Consider the following 15,657-nt stretch of genomic DNA (forward strand, 5'->3'; position numbering starts at 1 on the left):
AAATGAGTGAAATGAGTCAATCGGAGAAGGACAAACATAATATGTTCTCATTCATTTGGGGAATATAAATAATAGTGAAAGGGAAGAGAAGGGAAGGGAGAAGAAATGGGTAGGAAATATCAGAGAGGGAGACAGAACATAAAGACTCCTAATGAACTAGGGGTGGTGGAAGGGGAGGAGGGCACAGGGTGGGGGTGAATGGGTGACGGGCACTGAGCGGGGCACTTGACGGGATGAGCACTGGGTGTTATTCTGTATGTTGGTAAATTGAACACCAATAAAAAAAATTTATTATTAAAAAAAGGAGAAAACTGGTCTTAAATGACAGCACATCTAAAGCTTTTATGGAAAATAATAACATTAAACAGGGAAAACAAACAAATCCTGAAAAACACCCAGGGTTTTGTTAGAGCCAAATAGAAAAGAAAAAATAATAGTAACTTGGCCTCCCAAAACGTAGCCTGAATGTTGAACTATTCCCTTTTATCATCCCTCAAGGAAGAAAGGGCAATGTGCAAAGAAGTACCTGAGTTATTTGAGAACATTAAGAGTTTACAAAAACAAAATTAAGACTTAAAATAAAAATACTGCTTTATATAGGAGAGTGTCATGATAGGTAAAGCGATAAGTAAAAAAATACATAAGAAAAACATATTAACAATCTTAGAAGAGACTATTAGACCAGATTAGTCATTAACACTAGAAGTCTTAGGGCAGAGCCCTGGAATTAGATTAACTGTGTCCGTATACAGTTATCAGGGACACTTTACCGGGTGCGCAAGTGAGTGGTCTCTGTAGATTGTAGAAGTTTGAAAAGGGAAATAGAAAGAAATTTTTAGCCAAAGGAGAAAAATAAATAAATATCTGAAGAGGAAAGCAACAACAAAAAGTACCTTCAAAGAGTATGATGGGATGCTGGGAGCAAGCTCATGGTTTTATTAAAGGAGGTTTGGGTCTCAGAGGTTTTAATCTCCTTTTTCATGTTTTCAGGAATATCCTGAAATTTTCAGAAGATAGATTTATAAAGAGATATGTGAAAATAAAACTAAAGAAATATAGAAACAATGAACCAACATATGACACCATAAATAAATTTAGAAGTATTTTGTCTCTTTTTAGTACAAAACCATTTTCCCTTAATGCAAAAGACAACAATAATTTTTGAAATGTGTGTGTGCACGCTTGTGCGTGTGCCAGTTTCTTCTCTGTCTCATTTTTTGCATCTATTTCCAGCTAAAACAGTGAATGGCATCATAAAGAAGGAAAATCATGAGAAATCACACAAAGGTAACAGAGTTTATTCTTCTCGGGTTGACCGATGACCCAAAGTGGCAGGTTGTACTTTTCATATTTCTCCTTGTCACCTACATGTGCAGTGTGACTGGGAACCTGGTCATTATCTTCCTCACCCTTACGGATCCCCACCTGAAGACTCCAATGTATTTCTTCCTTCGAAACTTCTCATTCCTAGAAATGTCATTCACGTCTGCCACAATTCCCAGATTTCTTGTCACTGTTGTGACGGGAGACAGGACCATTTCCTACAATGATTGTCTGGCTCAGGTATTTTTCGTCATCTTATTGGGGGTGACAGAGTTTTACCTCCTGACCGCCATGTCCTATGACCGCTACGTGGCCATCTGCAAACCTCTGCATTACATGACCATCATGAGCAGCAGGGTCTGCATCCTCCTTGTCTTTAGCTCATGGCTTGCAGGATTCCTGGTCATCTTTCCACCTGTAATTCTGATGCTGAAGTTGGATTTCTGTGCCTCCAATATAATCGATCATTTTGTCTGTGACTCTTCTCCAATTCTACAGCTTTCTTGCACAAACACTCACTTTCTAGAACTCATGGCATTTGCTTTAGCGGTGGTAACGCTGATGGTCACCTTAACCCTAGTTATGCTCTCCTACACACACATCATCCGCACAATTCTGAGAATTCCTTCCACGAGTCAAAGGAAAAAAGCCTTTTCCACGTGTTCCTCCCACATGATAGTGGTCTCCCTCTCTTATGGCAGCTGCATCTTCATGTACATCAAGCCTTCTGCAAAGGAAAGGGTGAGTTTAAACAAAGGCGTAGCTGTGATCATTACCTCAGTGACTCCTCTCCTCAATCCTTTCATATATACCTTAAGAAACCAGCAGGTGAAGCAAGCCTTCAAGAACATGGTCCACAGAATGGTCTTTTCTTCATATAAATGAATGTCATTATGCAGAAATGCATACATACCCCTGAAAACAGAGCGGAATGGAAATCTTTGGATTTTACTACGTAAATTTTTGAAACCCTTCATTTCATTCTTTCACTTAAACATTGTTCTATATCATTAATGTCTCTTTTTCTTATTAGCCGAAAGTCAGGTCTTATCTATTTTAACTTATATAGAAAATGGCCAGTCTTCACCTGTGTAACTGAATTTTAGACGTCAATAACCTTTATTGTTTCTCATATCAAAGCAGGAGAATGACTCTAGCAGGTAACGGTTAAAACGGGTCCAAGTCTGGTTCCTGTAGTCAGTGAGCCCCTCAGCAGCAATGAATCACTAAACCAAATTGTTTGTCTTGGGACAATAGTTAGGAGTCTTACTACACAGTAAGTGGACTTGATGTTTTATCTTAATTTCCTGCATGGTCTGATATAGATGTTAAAGTGAAGAGCTCACCATCCATAGTCTCTAAGTGGAGAAGACTTTTCTGGTTGCTCATAGACAAGACTGTCTGAGCGCTCACCTGTTTCTTATCATTTTACGTTAATGGAATAACTTACATTTTTTCCAAAGAGATATAACACAATAAAACCACAAAGTGAAAGTTAAATAATTTATTGGATTATAAATTCTTTAATGGAGCAATTTGTAAAGAACAAAATAATACAAGTTTGTTTTCCAGGGCTATACCAAGGAAGCAGAAGTGCAAAAGAGAAAATCAGGAATGTGGAAAAGAATATGCAAATGTCAACTAAATGAATATATACCATATGTGTGTTATATATGATAGCGATGCAGGAAGACAGGATAGAGAAGGGGAAAAATAAGAAGGTAAAGGAAAGTTGATCCTCTTGATTGACAAAAACTTCCCTGAGAAAACTGATTCTAACCTTCACATTGTCAGTAAGATGTGAAAATCCCTATAAATCTTTTCAAAACAAATATTAAATGTTTAAATTGAAATATTATTTTACTGTGTTATGAAATAATGAATATTTACTGCAAATATAATTTTGGTGAGAAAAGTATCATATATGTTGGAGGTCATGGTATTAGAGGCTTTCAAAAAGTTTTTCTGCTCATATTTCACGCTCACACTAATATTTCAAAAATACATTTCCTTTTTTTAAAGTGCTAAGCAGTTTATAAATAAGCAATAATATTATCTTAAGTAATCCACTGATTACATAGCTATTGATTTGTAGCATTTTTAATGAGGGGCGAGTATTCCGAGTTGAGAGGAATATACAATCTGAATGAGGCACAAGGTTATATCATTAACCATGTTACCAGAGTCCACAATCTAATGGGCTATGGCTTTAGCAAACAAATTAATGACTCAATGGATGAATAAACAGTTGGCTCTGGCAGTAATAAAAATAAACCATTTTTAGTACCATCTCTTTCTCTCCAGATTCCTAAGGTGTCATTCTCACTGCTATGTGCCTTGTTAGGTTCCATTTTCCAGAAGATGTGGATCCACAACAGTATTTATGTCTCCTGTGGTTTCACTGGCATTCCACGTCTACAGTCTTTAATATCGAACAATAGGATGAAACCAACAACAATTTACTTGGACAAATTTCAAAAAGGACCAATGTTCTTATAACTCTATTATTTAATAAAGGAAGAGAAAAAGGGAAAATCATTAAAACATCAGAACAATTCTCCAAAGGATCTTAGATATAGGCATAGCTAGCTATACACACACATACGTATATGCATCTTCTATGTATAGAAATATTATAAGTATCTATTTATTTAGGATTTAATTTATTTACTTGAGACTGGGGACACAGGCAGAGAGAGAGGGAGAAGCAGACTCCCCACTCACCAAGGAGCCCAATGCAGGGCTTGATCCCAGGACCCCAGGACAGTAACCTGAACCAAAGGCAGACGCTTAACCAACCGAGCCACACAGGTACCCTATACATATTTGTAGTTAAGTATATGCATATAACATATATGAATCCATAGACACACATAGTTGTGTTTGTGTGTATAGAATCCCAAACATTTTAGAACTTGAATTGAATCTTTATATAATAGTTGAGAGCAGTATCTGTACTTGCACACATGTGTTTCTGTCAGAGTACAGCTTACTTTATTGATGGTACAAGTCACAGTAGGGCTCCCTGAGCCCCACTCCATCTTCAAGGGGTCTGGATAGAAACCGTTTAGAATCAGGAGATTCTCAGTGTGTTAGGGGATGAACTGGGGCAAGGGCTCTCCAGCAGCTGAGGGCCTCTCACTTATTCTTATGCTGTCAGTGGGGCTGGTGGTCCAGGGGGTTCTTACTCTTTGGAGGCCACGTGGGCCATAATGTTCAATATCCTGTTGCTGTAGCCAATTCATTATGGCACCAGGAAATGAGCTTGGTAAAGTCACCATTGAGGGCAATGCCAGCCCCAGCATCAGAAGTAGAAGAGTGGTTGTTACCGTTAAAGTCACAGGGGATAACCTGGTTCTCAATGTAGCCTAGGATGTCCTTGAGGGTGCTCTGTGTTGCCTACTTCACCACTTTCTTGATGTCATAATTTTTGGCAGCTTTCTGCAGGCAGCAAGATGGATGCATCATTGAGCCACCTGAGGGTGGGGACATGAAAGACCATGCCAGCGAACTTCCCATTTGGCTAGGGATGACCCTGCCCACAGCTTTGACAGTGCTAGTAGAAGCAGGGATGATGTTTTGGGCAGCTCCTCAGCTACCACACCATGTCCTCCCCGGAGGGCCAGCTATGGTTTCCGGGTGACAATGATGACATGGATTGTGGTCTTGAGTCCCTTCATGCTGCCAAAATGGTCATGAATAACCTTACCCAGAGGAACCAAGTAATTGGAGGTATTTCTGACAACCTGGAGGGAATTGTCATACTTCCCATGCTTCACACCCCTCACAAACATGGAGGCATCAGAAGAATGATGGGTAGAGATGATGACTCTCTTGGTGCCATGCTTCACATGAGCCCCAGCCTTCTCCATGGTCGTGAAGTGAATTCAGCAGCAGTACCACCCCATTTGATGTTGGCGGGCTAGATGGAGACGGGCTTTCCCTTGATAACATTTTTCTTATTCCCAGTATTGACTGTGGCATTGCCATTGCTATGGGTGGAATCATACTGGGACATGTAGATCATGTGGTTGAGGTCAATGAAGGTGTCATTGATGGCAACAATATCCACTTGGTCATAGTTCAAAGTAGCCCTGGTGACCAGATGCCCAATTATGTCTTAGTCGGGTTACTCCAACCTTCACCATGTCTCTGAGACCTGGCACCACACGAGAAGATGTTGCTTTCTGTCAGATGGAGAGGAACAGACACACAGTGCATGCACATACTTTTGAAATGAATTGGGGATTTTAGTACAAGGGATGTTTCACTTCTAAATAGGAGAGGAACTACTCATCTGCATATTCAGTAAGTCAGACATTGGCATGACCATAGTCACCACATAAATACCTTTCTCACCCCCTTGCTGAAGTCTAATATTAAAAATTACCATTCCCAATTTCAGAAATCATTCCTAAAAGTGTTTCCAAGCATCAGCCTGCATTGTCATCCAGTAACAAGTAGTCATAGAAGGCTTTTAGCATAGAGAAAAATAACTGCATGTGAGTAAAACCATATGAAAATTATCTTTCTCTGATTGACTTATTTCACTCCTCATAATACCCTCCAGTTCCATCCATGTCGAAGTAAATAGTAGGTCTTTATCCTTTCTGATGGCTGAGGATTTTTATAACACCAAATATTCCTTATCTTTTCCTCTGTCGAAGGACACCATAGCTCCTTCCACTGTTGGGCTAGTAATGAGGGCATATGATGAGATGAGCACTGGGAGTTATAATACATGTTGGCAAATTGAATTTAATAAAAAAATAATAAAATTTAAATAAAAGAAAAATTCCTCTAGTTGCAATGCATACAATAGGTTGAAGACTAATCAGGGTTTGCAAGGTTAAATCAAACAAACAAAAAATAACAAGATCCTTTCAGCAGATGTTTGGATAAATAAACTTTGGTTTATTGGTACATCTAGACAAGAAATAATTAGGAATATTAGAGCGAAGAAGAAATCATTTAAGGGGAAAATATAAAAACACTGGAAGAAAAAAAAGAAAATATCTGAAAAAACACTATCATCCAGCACATGCAAAAGTAAAAAGGAAAGGTCAAAGGAAAGAAGGAGAGAAAAGAAAGGAGAAAAAGGGAAATGAAAATTTAAAAAGAAAGAAACAAGTAAAAGAGAATAAAAGGAAAACCAAGTTCTGAAAAATCATGAATCTGGAACAAAGTATGAAAGACCACTTGGCAATTTCGGTTCTTAACACACACACACACACACACACACACACACACACGGTGTTTACTTAAATAATAAATATTAAGCCATGCAACAAAGAACAATGTAATCATGAAAACAATACTAAAAAGTTAAAGGAAACAAGAATATAAGAAAAAATTGTAAAGACTAATACTACAAGAAAGTTACACAAAGATATAAACTAAGATGGAAGAACAAGTCAAATGAATAAAAACTCCCAACATTCTGAAGTTATGTCATTTCAAAGCTGTAATTAATGGAGCACACATAAAGGAGCTTCTTCAACACTCAGAATGATTTTAAATGTCAGGAAATGATTTAATAAATGTGAAAAACAAATAATAGAGAGTTTACAATGTTGGAGCACGCGTGCGGCAGTAGAGAAAGTAAGCAATGGAAAGGAGGAGAAGACACAGACATCTCCCAGGAATAGGGGGAACTAGCAAACTATAATTATGAAAATAGATAGATCACAGATGATAGGCAGATGCCAGATAAATGATGGATGATAGAAAGGCAAAGAGATACATAGAAAAATCATATGTTAAACTATCTATCATCTCTCTATCTAATGCATAAGCTCTATTCTGAATTTGCGGCTTGAACTCACAACCCCCAAATCACAAGTTGCACGCCTACTGACTTAGCCAGCCAGGAGCCCCTCTTTATTGAAATAAACTTTTTCTTTTATGGTAGTTCTATATTTACAGGAAAAAAAAACAACAAAGAGAGTACAGAGCACTACTACATATCCGTTGTCAAACTTCCTACATCGTTAGCACCCTGCATCCCTATGGAATATTCGCCACAACCAAGGAAGCGAGGATGGGATATTGCCACTAACTAAACTCCACACTTAATTCAGATTTCACAGACATTTTTTCCTCTACATGTCCTTCTGCTCTTCCAGGATTCTATCCAGGATACGGCTTTAATTCTCATCTCTCCCAGGCATCTCTTGACTCAGACAATTTCCTCACAATGGTCTTGTTTGGATGACCTTGTGTTTTGAGGAGCCCTGATCAAGTATTTGACAGAATGTCCTTCCATTTGGCTTCCTTTGATGCTTTTATGCCCCTAAACTGAGTGGATCGAGAGACCAAAGAAACAGCTGCATAATTGGGTAGAAACCAAGGAAACTCAAGGGATGAAGTCCTTAAACGGAGTGTGGGTTCTGAGAAGAAAAACCACAGAGAAAAAGGGGCCTTTTTGTCACCTCATACCGGCAAATTCATACTATCAACAGGATGCAACAGGATGACATAAACTGTGGTCCTCGGGCCCAGGTAGTGTTTTCCAGGTTCCTTCATTATCAAAGTATCTTCACAGCTTCCGTAACCCTCTGCCAGCACTTCACCTAGGGCATCTCAGACTCGGGCGGCTAAGCCCACTCTCTTGAGGTTGGAAGGTATCTACATAGGTTATTGGGAATTCTCCTGTCCAGAAAATTTGTCTCCTCTGATTTCTTTATTTCTCAAATTATGATGTATCGTGGACTTGATATTTATCTTACACTTTGAGTTATCATACAATGCCATGTTCTTTATTTTATGCTCAAATGCTTCCACCTTGGGTCATCGGACCTCTTTCAATTTGATGCCTGTGTCCTTTTAAAATGCCTCATGATTTTCTTTATGTTTTAAGGACTCCCCTACTGTCTCACACTGGAAGATTCTTCAGGATCATCTGAACGTCCCCTGCGCAACCCTGGCTTCAGCCATTTGTGCAATCAACCTGCTGCCTTTGGCTGGAGAATGTGATCAGAAACCAGAATCACGTTGCTAGGTGTACTGGTTGCTACTGAGGTGTCATTGCCTCTAGGCTCTCAACAAACACCCCCACACACGTATGTTTACATAAAATCTGTCATTTTCTCTGCATCTGCTCCTCTGCATCAATGCTAATCTAAAGATGACTTCATACCAATGTCCCCAACTCTAATCCTGTATCACACGATTCATCCTCACCGTCTCCTTTGCTGACCTGTAACCTCCTATTTCAACAGTGAGAAATGTGACGGTGGCCACCACTGGCCATGCATTTTCTTGTTCCTCCCGGGACGTACCCACTCAAGCTTCATGACTGTAACCCTATCTCTCGCTGAGAAACGACATTACCAACCAGAGTGCAGTGTCTATGCGCTGTTCCTTGTGTATTTATTTTTCTATATTCCAGCCAGAAAGCTGTTTTTTTTTTCAGAAAGCTGTTTTTTAAAGTTACTTAGATCAGTAGCTTTCTCCTCATTCTCTTCCTTAAAATTATGTCGTATATTTGTAATGCAGTGTGATTCTGTGACCACAGCCTCCATTTCTTCCACGGATCCCCTGACTTCTTAAGTTTTAAAAATTTCTGTATGCAAGTATTCATTATTTGTGTCTTGAAGGTCTACAGGCTCTGACAGATTCATAGTGCCAAGGATCCAACACAGTAATACTGTTAAAATTAGTTCCACCATCAAATATCCCTTGGATTTCATGTGAACACAAGTTTTCAAATCAGTTAGCTACATACCAAGGAGCACAAATTCTGGTTTACCAAAAATGTCTATTTTTAATTAATAAGGAGCCACCGCACTGTCTGCTTTATTCTTTTCCACCCTCATGAGTGATAAATGAGAGTTCCTATTGCTCTCCACCTCACCAATACTGAGTATTATCAAGTTTTGGATTGAAGCTATCTTATAGGTGTACCGTCCATTTTGAACATTCCATTTTTTTGTGGTATATTATATATAAATAATCTCTCCTCTCTCCTTCACTTGTCTCCATGTCCAGGGCTCACTACCTCCACACGATTGTGATCCACTTCTCTCCAAAATCATATCTCTGCACCTCCTACCTTACACAATGTGGCCTCTTCTCTCCCTTGAGTTGTGCAACTTTTCTGCGAGCTTTCAGATCGAGTGCTAGGGTATTCAGAATGACCTGATTTTACCTACTGTGCAGGGGGTGCGGCAAGCCTAGGCTCCTCCTCCTCCTCCATCTTAGCTCATTCCTTCCTGTCACTAATGGTGACAACTTTTAATCAGCTCCATTTCTAGTTATCAAATCTCTGTAATAAGTTGTTTTCCTTTATAAAAAATAAACCTCCACACAGTTTTCCAGAGTGGCTGCACCAGTTCACATTCCAACCAAGAGTGTAGAGGGTTCCCCTTTCTCCACATCCTCTCCAGCATTTGTTGTCTCCAGACTTGTTAATTTTCCCCATTCTCACAGGTGGGATCTCATTGTGGTTTTGATTTGTATTTCCCTGATGCCAGGGGATGTGGAGGATTTCCTCATGTGCTTGTTGGCCATGTGTATGTCTTCCTCGGTGAAATCTCTGTTCATGTCTTTTGCCCATTTCATGATTGGATTGTTTGTTTCTTTGCTGTTGAGATTAATACGTTTTTTATAGATCCTGGATACTAGCCCTTTATCTGATACGTCATTTGCAAATATCTTCTCCCATCCTGTAGATTGTCTTTGAGTTTTGTTGACTGTTTCTTTTGCTGTGCAGAAGCTTCTTATCTTGATGAAGTCCCAATAGTTCATTTTTGCTTTTGTTTTCTTGCCTTCATGGATGTATCTTGCAAGAAGTTGCGTGGCCAAGTTCAAAAAGGGTGTTGCCTGTGTTCTCCTCTAGGATTTTGATGGAATCTTGTCTCACATTTAGATCTTTAATCCATTTTGAGTTTACCTTATCTTATCTGTAGGTGTAAGAGAATGGTTCAGTTTGATTCTTCTGCATGCAGATGTCCAATTTTCCCAGCATCATTGATTGAAGAGATTGTCTTTATCCAGAGGATAGTCTTTCCTGCTCTGTCAAATATTAGTTGACCATAGAGTTGAGGGTGCGTTTCTGGATTCTCTCTTCTCTTCCATTGATTTCTGTGTCTGTTTTTGTGCCAGCACCACACTGTCTTGATGACCACAGCTTTGTAGTACAACCTGAAATCTGGCATTGTGATACCCCCAGCTCTGGTTTTCTTTTTCAATATTCCCCTGGCTATTTGGGGTCTTTTCTGATTCCACACAAATCTTAAGATGATTTGTTCCAACTCTCTGAAGAATGTCCATGGTCTTTTGATAGGGATTGCATTAAATGTGTAAATTGCCCTGGCTCACGTTGACATTTTCCCCAATATTAATTCTTCCAATCCATGAGCATGGACTGTTTTTCCATCTCTTCTTGTCTTCCTCAATTGCTTTCAGAAGTGTTCTGTAGTTTTTACTGTATAGATCCTTTACCTCTTTGGTTAGGTTTATTCCTAGGTATCTTATGCTTTTGGGTGCAATTGTCAATGGGATTGACTCCTTAATTTCTCTTTCTTCAGTCTTTTGTTAGTGTCTAGAAATTCCATTGATTTCTGGGCAATGATTTTGTATCCTGCCACGCTACCAAATTGCTGTATGAGTTCTAGCAATGTTGGGGTGGAGTCTTTTGGGTTTTCTATGTAGAGTATCATGTCATCGGTGAAGACGGAGAGTTTGACTTCCTCTTTGCCAATTTGAATGCCTTTTATTTATTTTGTTGTCTGATTGCTGAGGCTAGGACTTCCAGCACTATGTTGAATAGCAGTGGTGAGAGTGGCCATCCCTGTATTGTTCCTGATCTTAGGGGAAAGGCTCCCAGTGCTTCCCCATTGAGAATGATATTTGCTGTGGGCTTTTCGTAGATGGCTTTTAAGATGTTGAGGAATGTTCCCTCTATCCCTACACTCTGAAGAGTTTTGATCAGGAATGGAGGCTGTATTCGTCAAATGCTTTCTCTGCATCTCTTAAGAGGATCCTATGGTTCTTGTTTTTTCTCTTGCTGATATGATGAATCCCATGGATTGCTTTACGAGTGTTGAACCAGCCTTGTATCCCAAGGATAAATCCCCCTTGGTCATGGTGAATAATCTTGTTAATGTATTGTTGGATCCTTTTGGCCAGTATCTTGTTGAGAATTTTTGCATCCATGTTCATCACGGATATTGGTCCATAATTCTCTTTTTTTGTGGGGTCTTTGTCTGGTTTTAGAATAAAGGTGATGTTGGCCTCATAGAACGAGTTCGGAAGTATTCCATCTCTTTCTATCTTTCCGAACAGTTTGAGTAGTATAGGTATGGTTCTTTTTAAACATTTGATAGAATTTCCCTGGGAAGCCATCTGGCCCTGGACTTTTGTATCTTGGGAGTTTTTTGATGACTGCTTCAATTTCCTCCCTGGTTATTGGCCTGTGCGAGTCAGGGTATAGGCTGAGGAAGAGAGAACCTCAAGCCGACTCCATGGAGAGCTGAGCATGGAGCCTGACATGGGGCCTTATCCCATAATACTGAGATCATGACCCTAGCCAAAATCAAGAGTTGAATGCCCAACCTGCTGAGCCACCCAGGCATTGCCATGTCATTCTTTTCTAAGATATTTTAAGTTCTCAATTTATATTTAGCAAATTAGGCTTTCTACTACTCTCCAAACTATAACCTCATGAAATTGATGGGCTGCCTCACTCTGCATTCATTCATCTTGCTCTGTCTAGGGTTAGCACGCTGATGTGAATTGTCCTCAATTTTCTCTCCTAGAGTCTAGTTCTAAATGTTACCAACATCTAAGATTCAGTTCATATCTCTCCAAGTTATACCATTGTTTGCTATAGTAGCCAATTTTGGCACCATTTCTTCACATGCTTTTTCAATATAATTATACTTATCCTCATATATTGTAGTATCTCAGTATATTTTCATTATCTCAGGCATATCATTTGACATTCCCGCTGGATTTTCTGTTGTCTTAAGATGGAATGAATATCTCTGTAAGGCCCTATAGCATTTATTCCAATTAGGGTGCAATATGGATGCTCATTCATTTATTGATTGAATGAATTGGTATCTCCTTATTCTAAAATAATATCGAGTAACTTGCAACAAAAGCAGTGAAAGACATTTTGACAAAAGTAGTATCAAACATTTTTCTAAGTATTTTTACACAGACTGCATTATTTGTCTCCCAAATCAATTTTACCAACTGAATATTTGTTTTTCACATCTAATAAATCATTTCCTGACATTTAAAATCATTCTGAATGTTGAAGAAGCTCCTTTATGTGTGCTCCATTAATTACAGCTTTGAAATGACATAACTTCAGAATGTTGGGAGTTTTTATTCATTTGACTTGTTCTTCCATCTTAGTTTATATCTTTGTGTAACTTTCTTGTAGTATTAGTCTTTACAATTTTTTCTTATATTCTTGTTTCCTTTAACTTTTTAGTATTGTTTTCATGATTACATTGTTCTTTGTTGCATGGCTTAATATTTATTATTTAAGTAAACACCGTGTGTGTGTGTGTGTGTGTGTGTGTGTGTGTGTGTGTGTGTTAAGAACCGAAATTGCCAAGTGGTCTTTCATACTTTGTTCCAGATTCATGATTTTTCAGAACTTGGTTTTCCTTTTATTCTCTTTTACTTGTTTCTTTCTTTTTAAATTTTCATTTCCCTTTTTCTCCTTTCTTTTCTCTCCTTCTTTCCTTTGACCTTTCCTTTTTACTTTTGCATGTGCTGGATGATAGTGTTTTTTCAGATATTTTCTTTTTTTTCTTCCATTGTTTTTATATTTTCCCCTTAAATGATTTTTTCTTTGCTCTAATATTCCTAATTATTTCTTGTCTAGATGTACCAAAAAAACCAATGTTTATTTATCCATACATCTGCAGAAGGGATCTTGTTATTTTTTGTTTGTTTGATTTAACCTTGCAAACCCTGATTTGCCTTCAACCTATTGTATGCATTGCAACTAGAGAAATTTTTCTTTTATTTAAATTTTATTATTTTTTTATTAAATTCAATTTGCCAACATGTATTATGACTCCCAGTGTTCATCTCATCATATGCCCTCATTACTAGCCCAACAGTGGAAGGAGCTATGGTGTCCTTCGACAGAGGAAAAGATAAGGAATATTTGGTGTTATAAAAATCCTCAGCCATCAGAAAGGATAAAGACCTACTATTTACTTCGACATGGATGGAACTGGAGGGTATTATGAGGAGTGAAATAAGTCAATCAGAGAAAGATAATTTTCATATGGTTTTACTCACATGCAGTTATTTTTCTCTATGCTAAAAGCCTTCTATGACTACTTGTTACTGGATGACAATGCAGGCTGATGCTTGGAAACACTTTTAGGAATGATTTCTGAAATTGGAAATGGTAATTTTTAATATTAGACTTCAGCAAGGGGGTGAGAAAGGTATTTATGTGGTGACTATGGTCATGCCAATGTCTGACTTGATGAATATGCAGATGAGTAGTTCCTCTCCTATTTAGAAGTGAAACATCCCTTGTACTAAAATCCCCAATTCATTTCAAAAGTACGTGCATGCACTGTGTGTCTGTTCCTCTCCATCTGACAGAAAGCAACATCTTCTCGTGTGGTGCCAGGTCTCAGAGACATGGTGAAGGTTGGAGTAACCCGACTAAGACATAATTGGGCATCTGGTCACCAGGGCTACTTTGAACTATGACCAAGTGGATATTGTTGCCATCAATGACACCTTCATTGACCTCAACCACATGATCTACATGTCCCAGTATGATTCCACCCATAGCAATGGCAATGCCACAGTCAATACTGAGAAAAAGAAAAATGTTATCAAGGGAAAGCCCATCTCCATCTAGCCTGCCAACATCAAATGGGGTGGTACTGCTGCTGAATTCACTTCACGACCATGGAGAAGGCTGGGGCTCATGTGAAGCATGGCACCAAGAGAGTCATCATCTCTACCCATCATTCTTCTGATGCCTCCATGTTTGTGAGGAGTGGGAAGCATGGGAAGTATGACAATTCCCTCCAGGTTGTCAGAAATACCTCCAATTACTTGGTTCCTCTGGGTAAGGTCATTCATGACCACTTGGGCAGCATGAAGGGACTCATGACCACAGTAAATGTCATCATTGTCACCCAGAAACCATAGCTGGCCCTCCGGGGAGGACACGGTGTGGTAGCTGAGGAGCTGCCCAAAACATCATCCCTGCTTCTACTGGCACTGTCAAAGCTGTGGGCAGGGTCATCCCTAGCCAAATGGGAAGTTCGCTGGTATGGTCTTTCATGTCCCCACCCTCAATGGGTCAGTAGATGCATCTATCTTGCTGCCTGCAGAAAGCTGCCAAAAATCATGACATCAAGAAAGTGGTGAAGTAGGCAACACAGAGCATCCTCAAGGACATCCTAGGCTACATTGAGAACCAGGTTATCTCCTGTGACTTTAACAGTGACACCCACTCTTCTACTTCTGATGCTGGGGCTGGCATTGCCCTCAATGGTGACTTTACCAAGCTCATTTCCTGGTGCCATAATGAATTGGCTACAGCAACAGGATATTGAACATTATGGCCCACGTGGCCTCCAAAGAGTAAGAACCCCCTGGACCACCAGCCCCACTGACAGCATAAGAATAAGTGAGAGGCCCTCAGCTGCTGGAGAGCCCTTGCCCCAACTCATCCCCTAACACACTGAGAATCTCCTGATTCTAAACGGTTTCTATCCAGACCCCTTGAAGATGGAGTGGGGCTCAGGGAGCCCTACTATGACTTGTACCATCAATAAAGTAAGCTGTACTCTGACAGAAACACATGTGTGCAAGTACAGATACTGCTCTCAACTATTATATAAAGATTCAATTCAAGTTCTAAAATGTTTGGTATTCTATACACACAAACACAACTATGTGTGTCTATGGATTCATATATGTTATATGCATATACTTAACTACAAATATGTATAGGGTGCCTGTGTGGCTCGGTTGGTTAAGCGTCTGCCTTTGGTTCAGGTTATTGTCCTGGGGTCCTGGGATCAAGCCCTGCATTGGGCTCCTTGGTGAGTGGGGAGTCTGCTTCTCCCTCTCTCTCTGCATGTGTCCCCAGTCTCAAGTAAATAAATGAAATCCTAAATAAATAGATACTTATAATATTTCTATACATAGAAGATGCATATACGTATGTGTGTGTATAGCTAGCTATGCCTATATCTAAGATCCTTTGGAGAATTGTTCTGATGTTTTAATGATTTTCCCTTTTTCTCTTCCTTTATTAAATAATAGAGTTATAAGAACATTGGTCCTTTTTGAAATTTGTCCAAGTAAATTGTTGTTGTTTTCATCCTA

General features: G+C 39.2%; 1 protein-coding gene and 2 pseudogenes across 1 annotated transcript; 2 read left to right on the top strand and 1 right to left on the bottom strand.

Moving 5' to 3' along the window:
• The first annotated feature begins 1,269 nt into the window (after nt 1-1,269).
• LOC129517407 (olfactory receptor 6C75-like) lies at nt 1,270-2,208 on the top strand. The gene has a single exon (XM_055337220.1). The coding sequence runs from the start codon at nt 1,270-1,272 to the stop codon at nt 2,206-2,208; it is 939 nt and encodes a 312-aa protein (XP_055193195.1).
• A 2,299-nt stretch (nt 2,209-4,507) lies between these two features.
• On the bottom strand, nt 4,508-8,846 carry LOC129517266 (glyceraldehyde-3-phosphate dehydrogenase-like; annotated as a pseudogene).
• A 4,837-nt stretch (nt 8,847-13,683) lies between these two features.
• LOC129517267 (glyceraldehyde-3-phosphate dehydrogenase-like) lies at nt 13,684-14,911 on the top strand (annotated as a pseudogene).
• Nucleotides 14,912-15,657: the final 746 nt, after the last annotated feature.

Source organism: Nyctereutes procyonoides, unplaced genomic scaffold (genome assembly GCF_905146905.1).
Source record: "Nyctereutes procyonoides isolate TBG_1078 unplaced genomic scaffold, NYPRO_anot_genome, whole genome shotgun sequence".
Taxonomy (NCBI): Eukaryota; Metazoa; Chordata; class Mammalia; order Carnivora; family Canidae; genus Nyctereutes; species Nyctereutes procyonoides.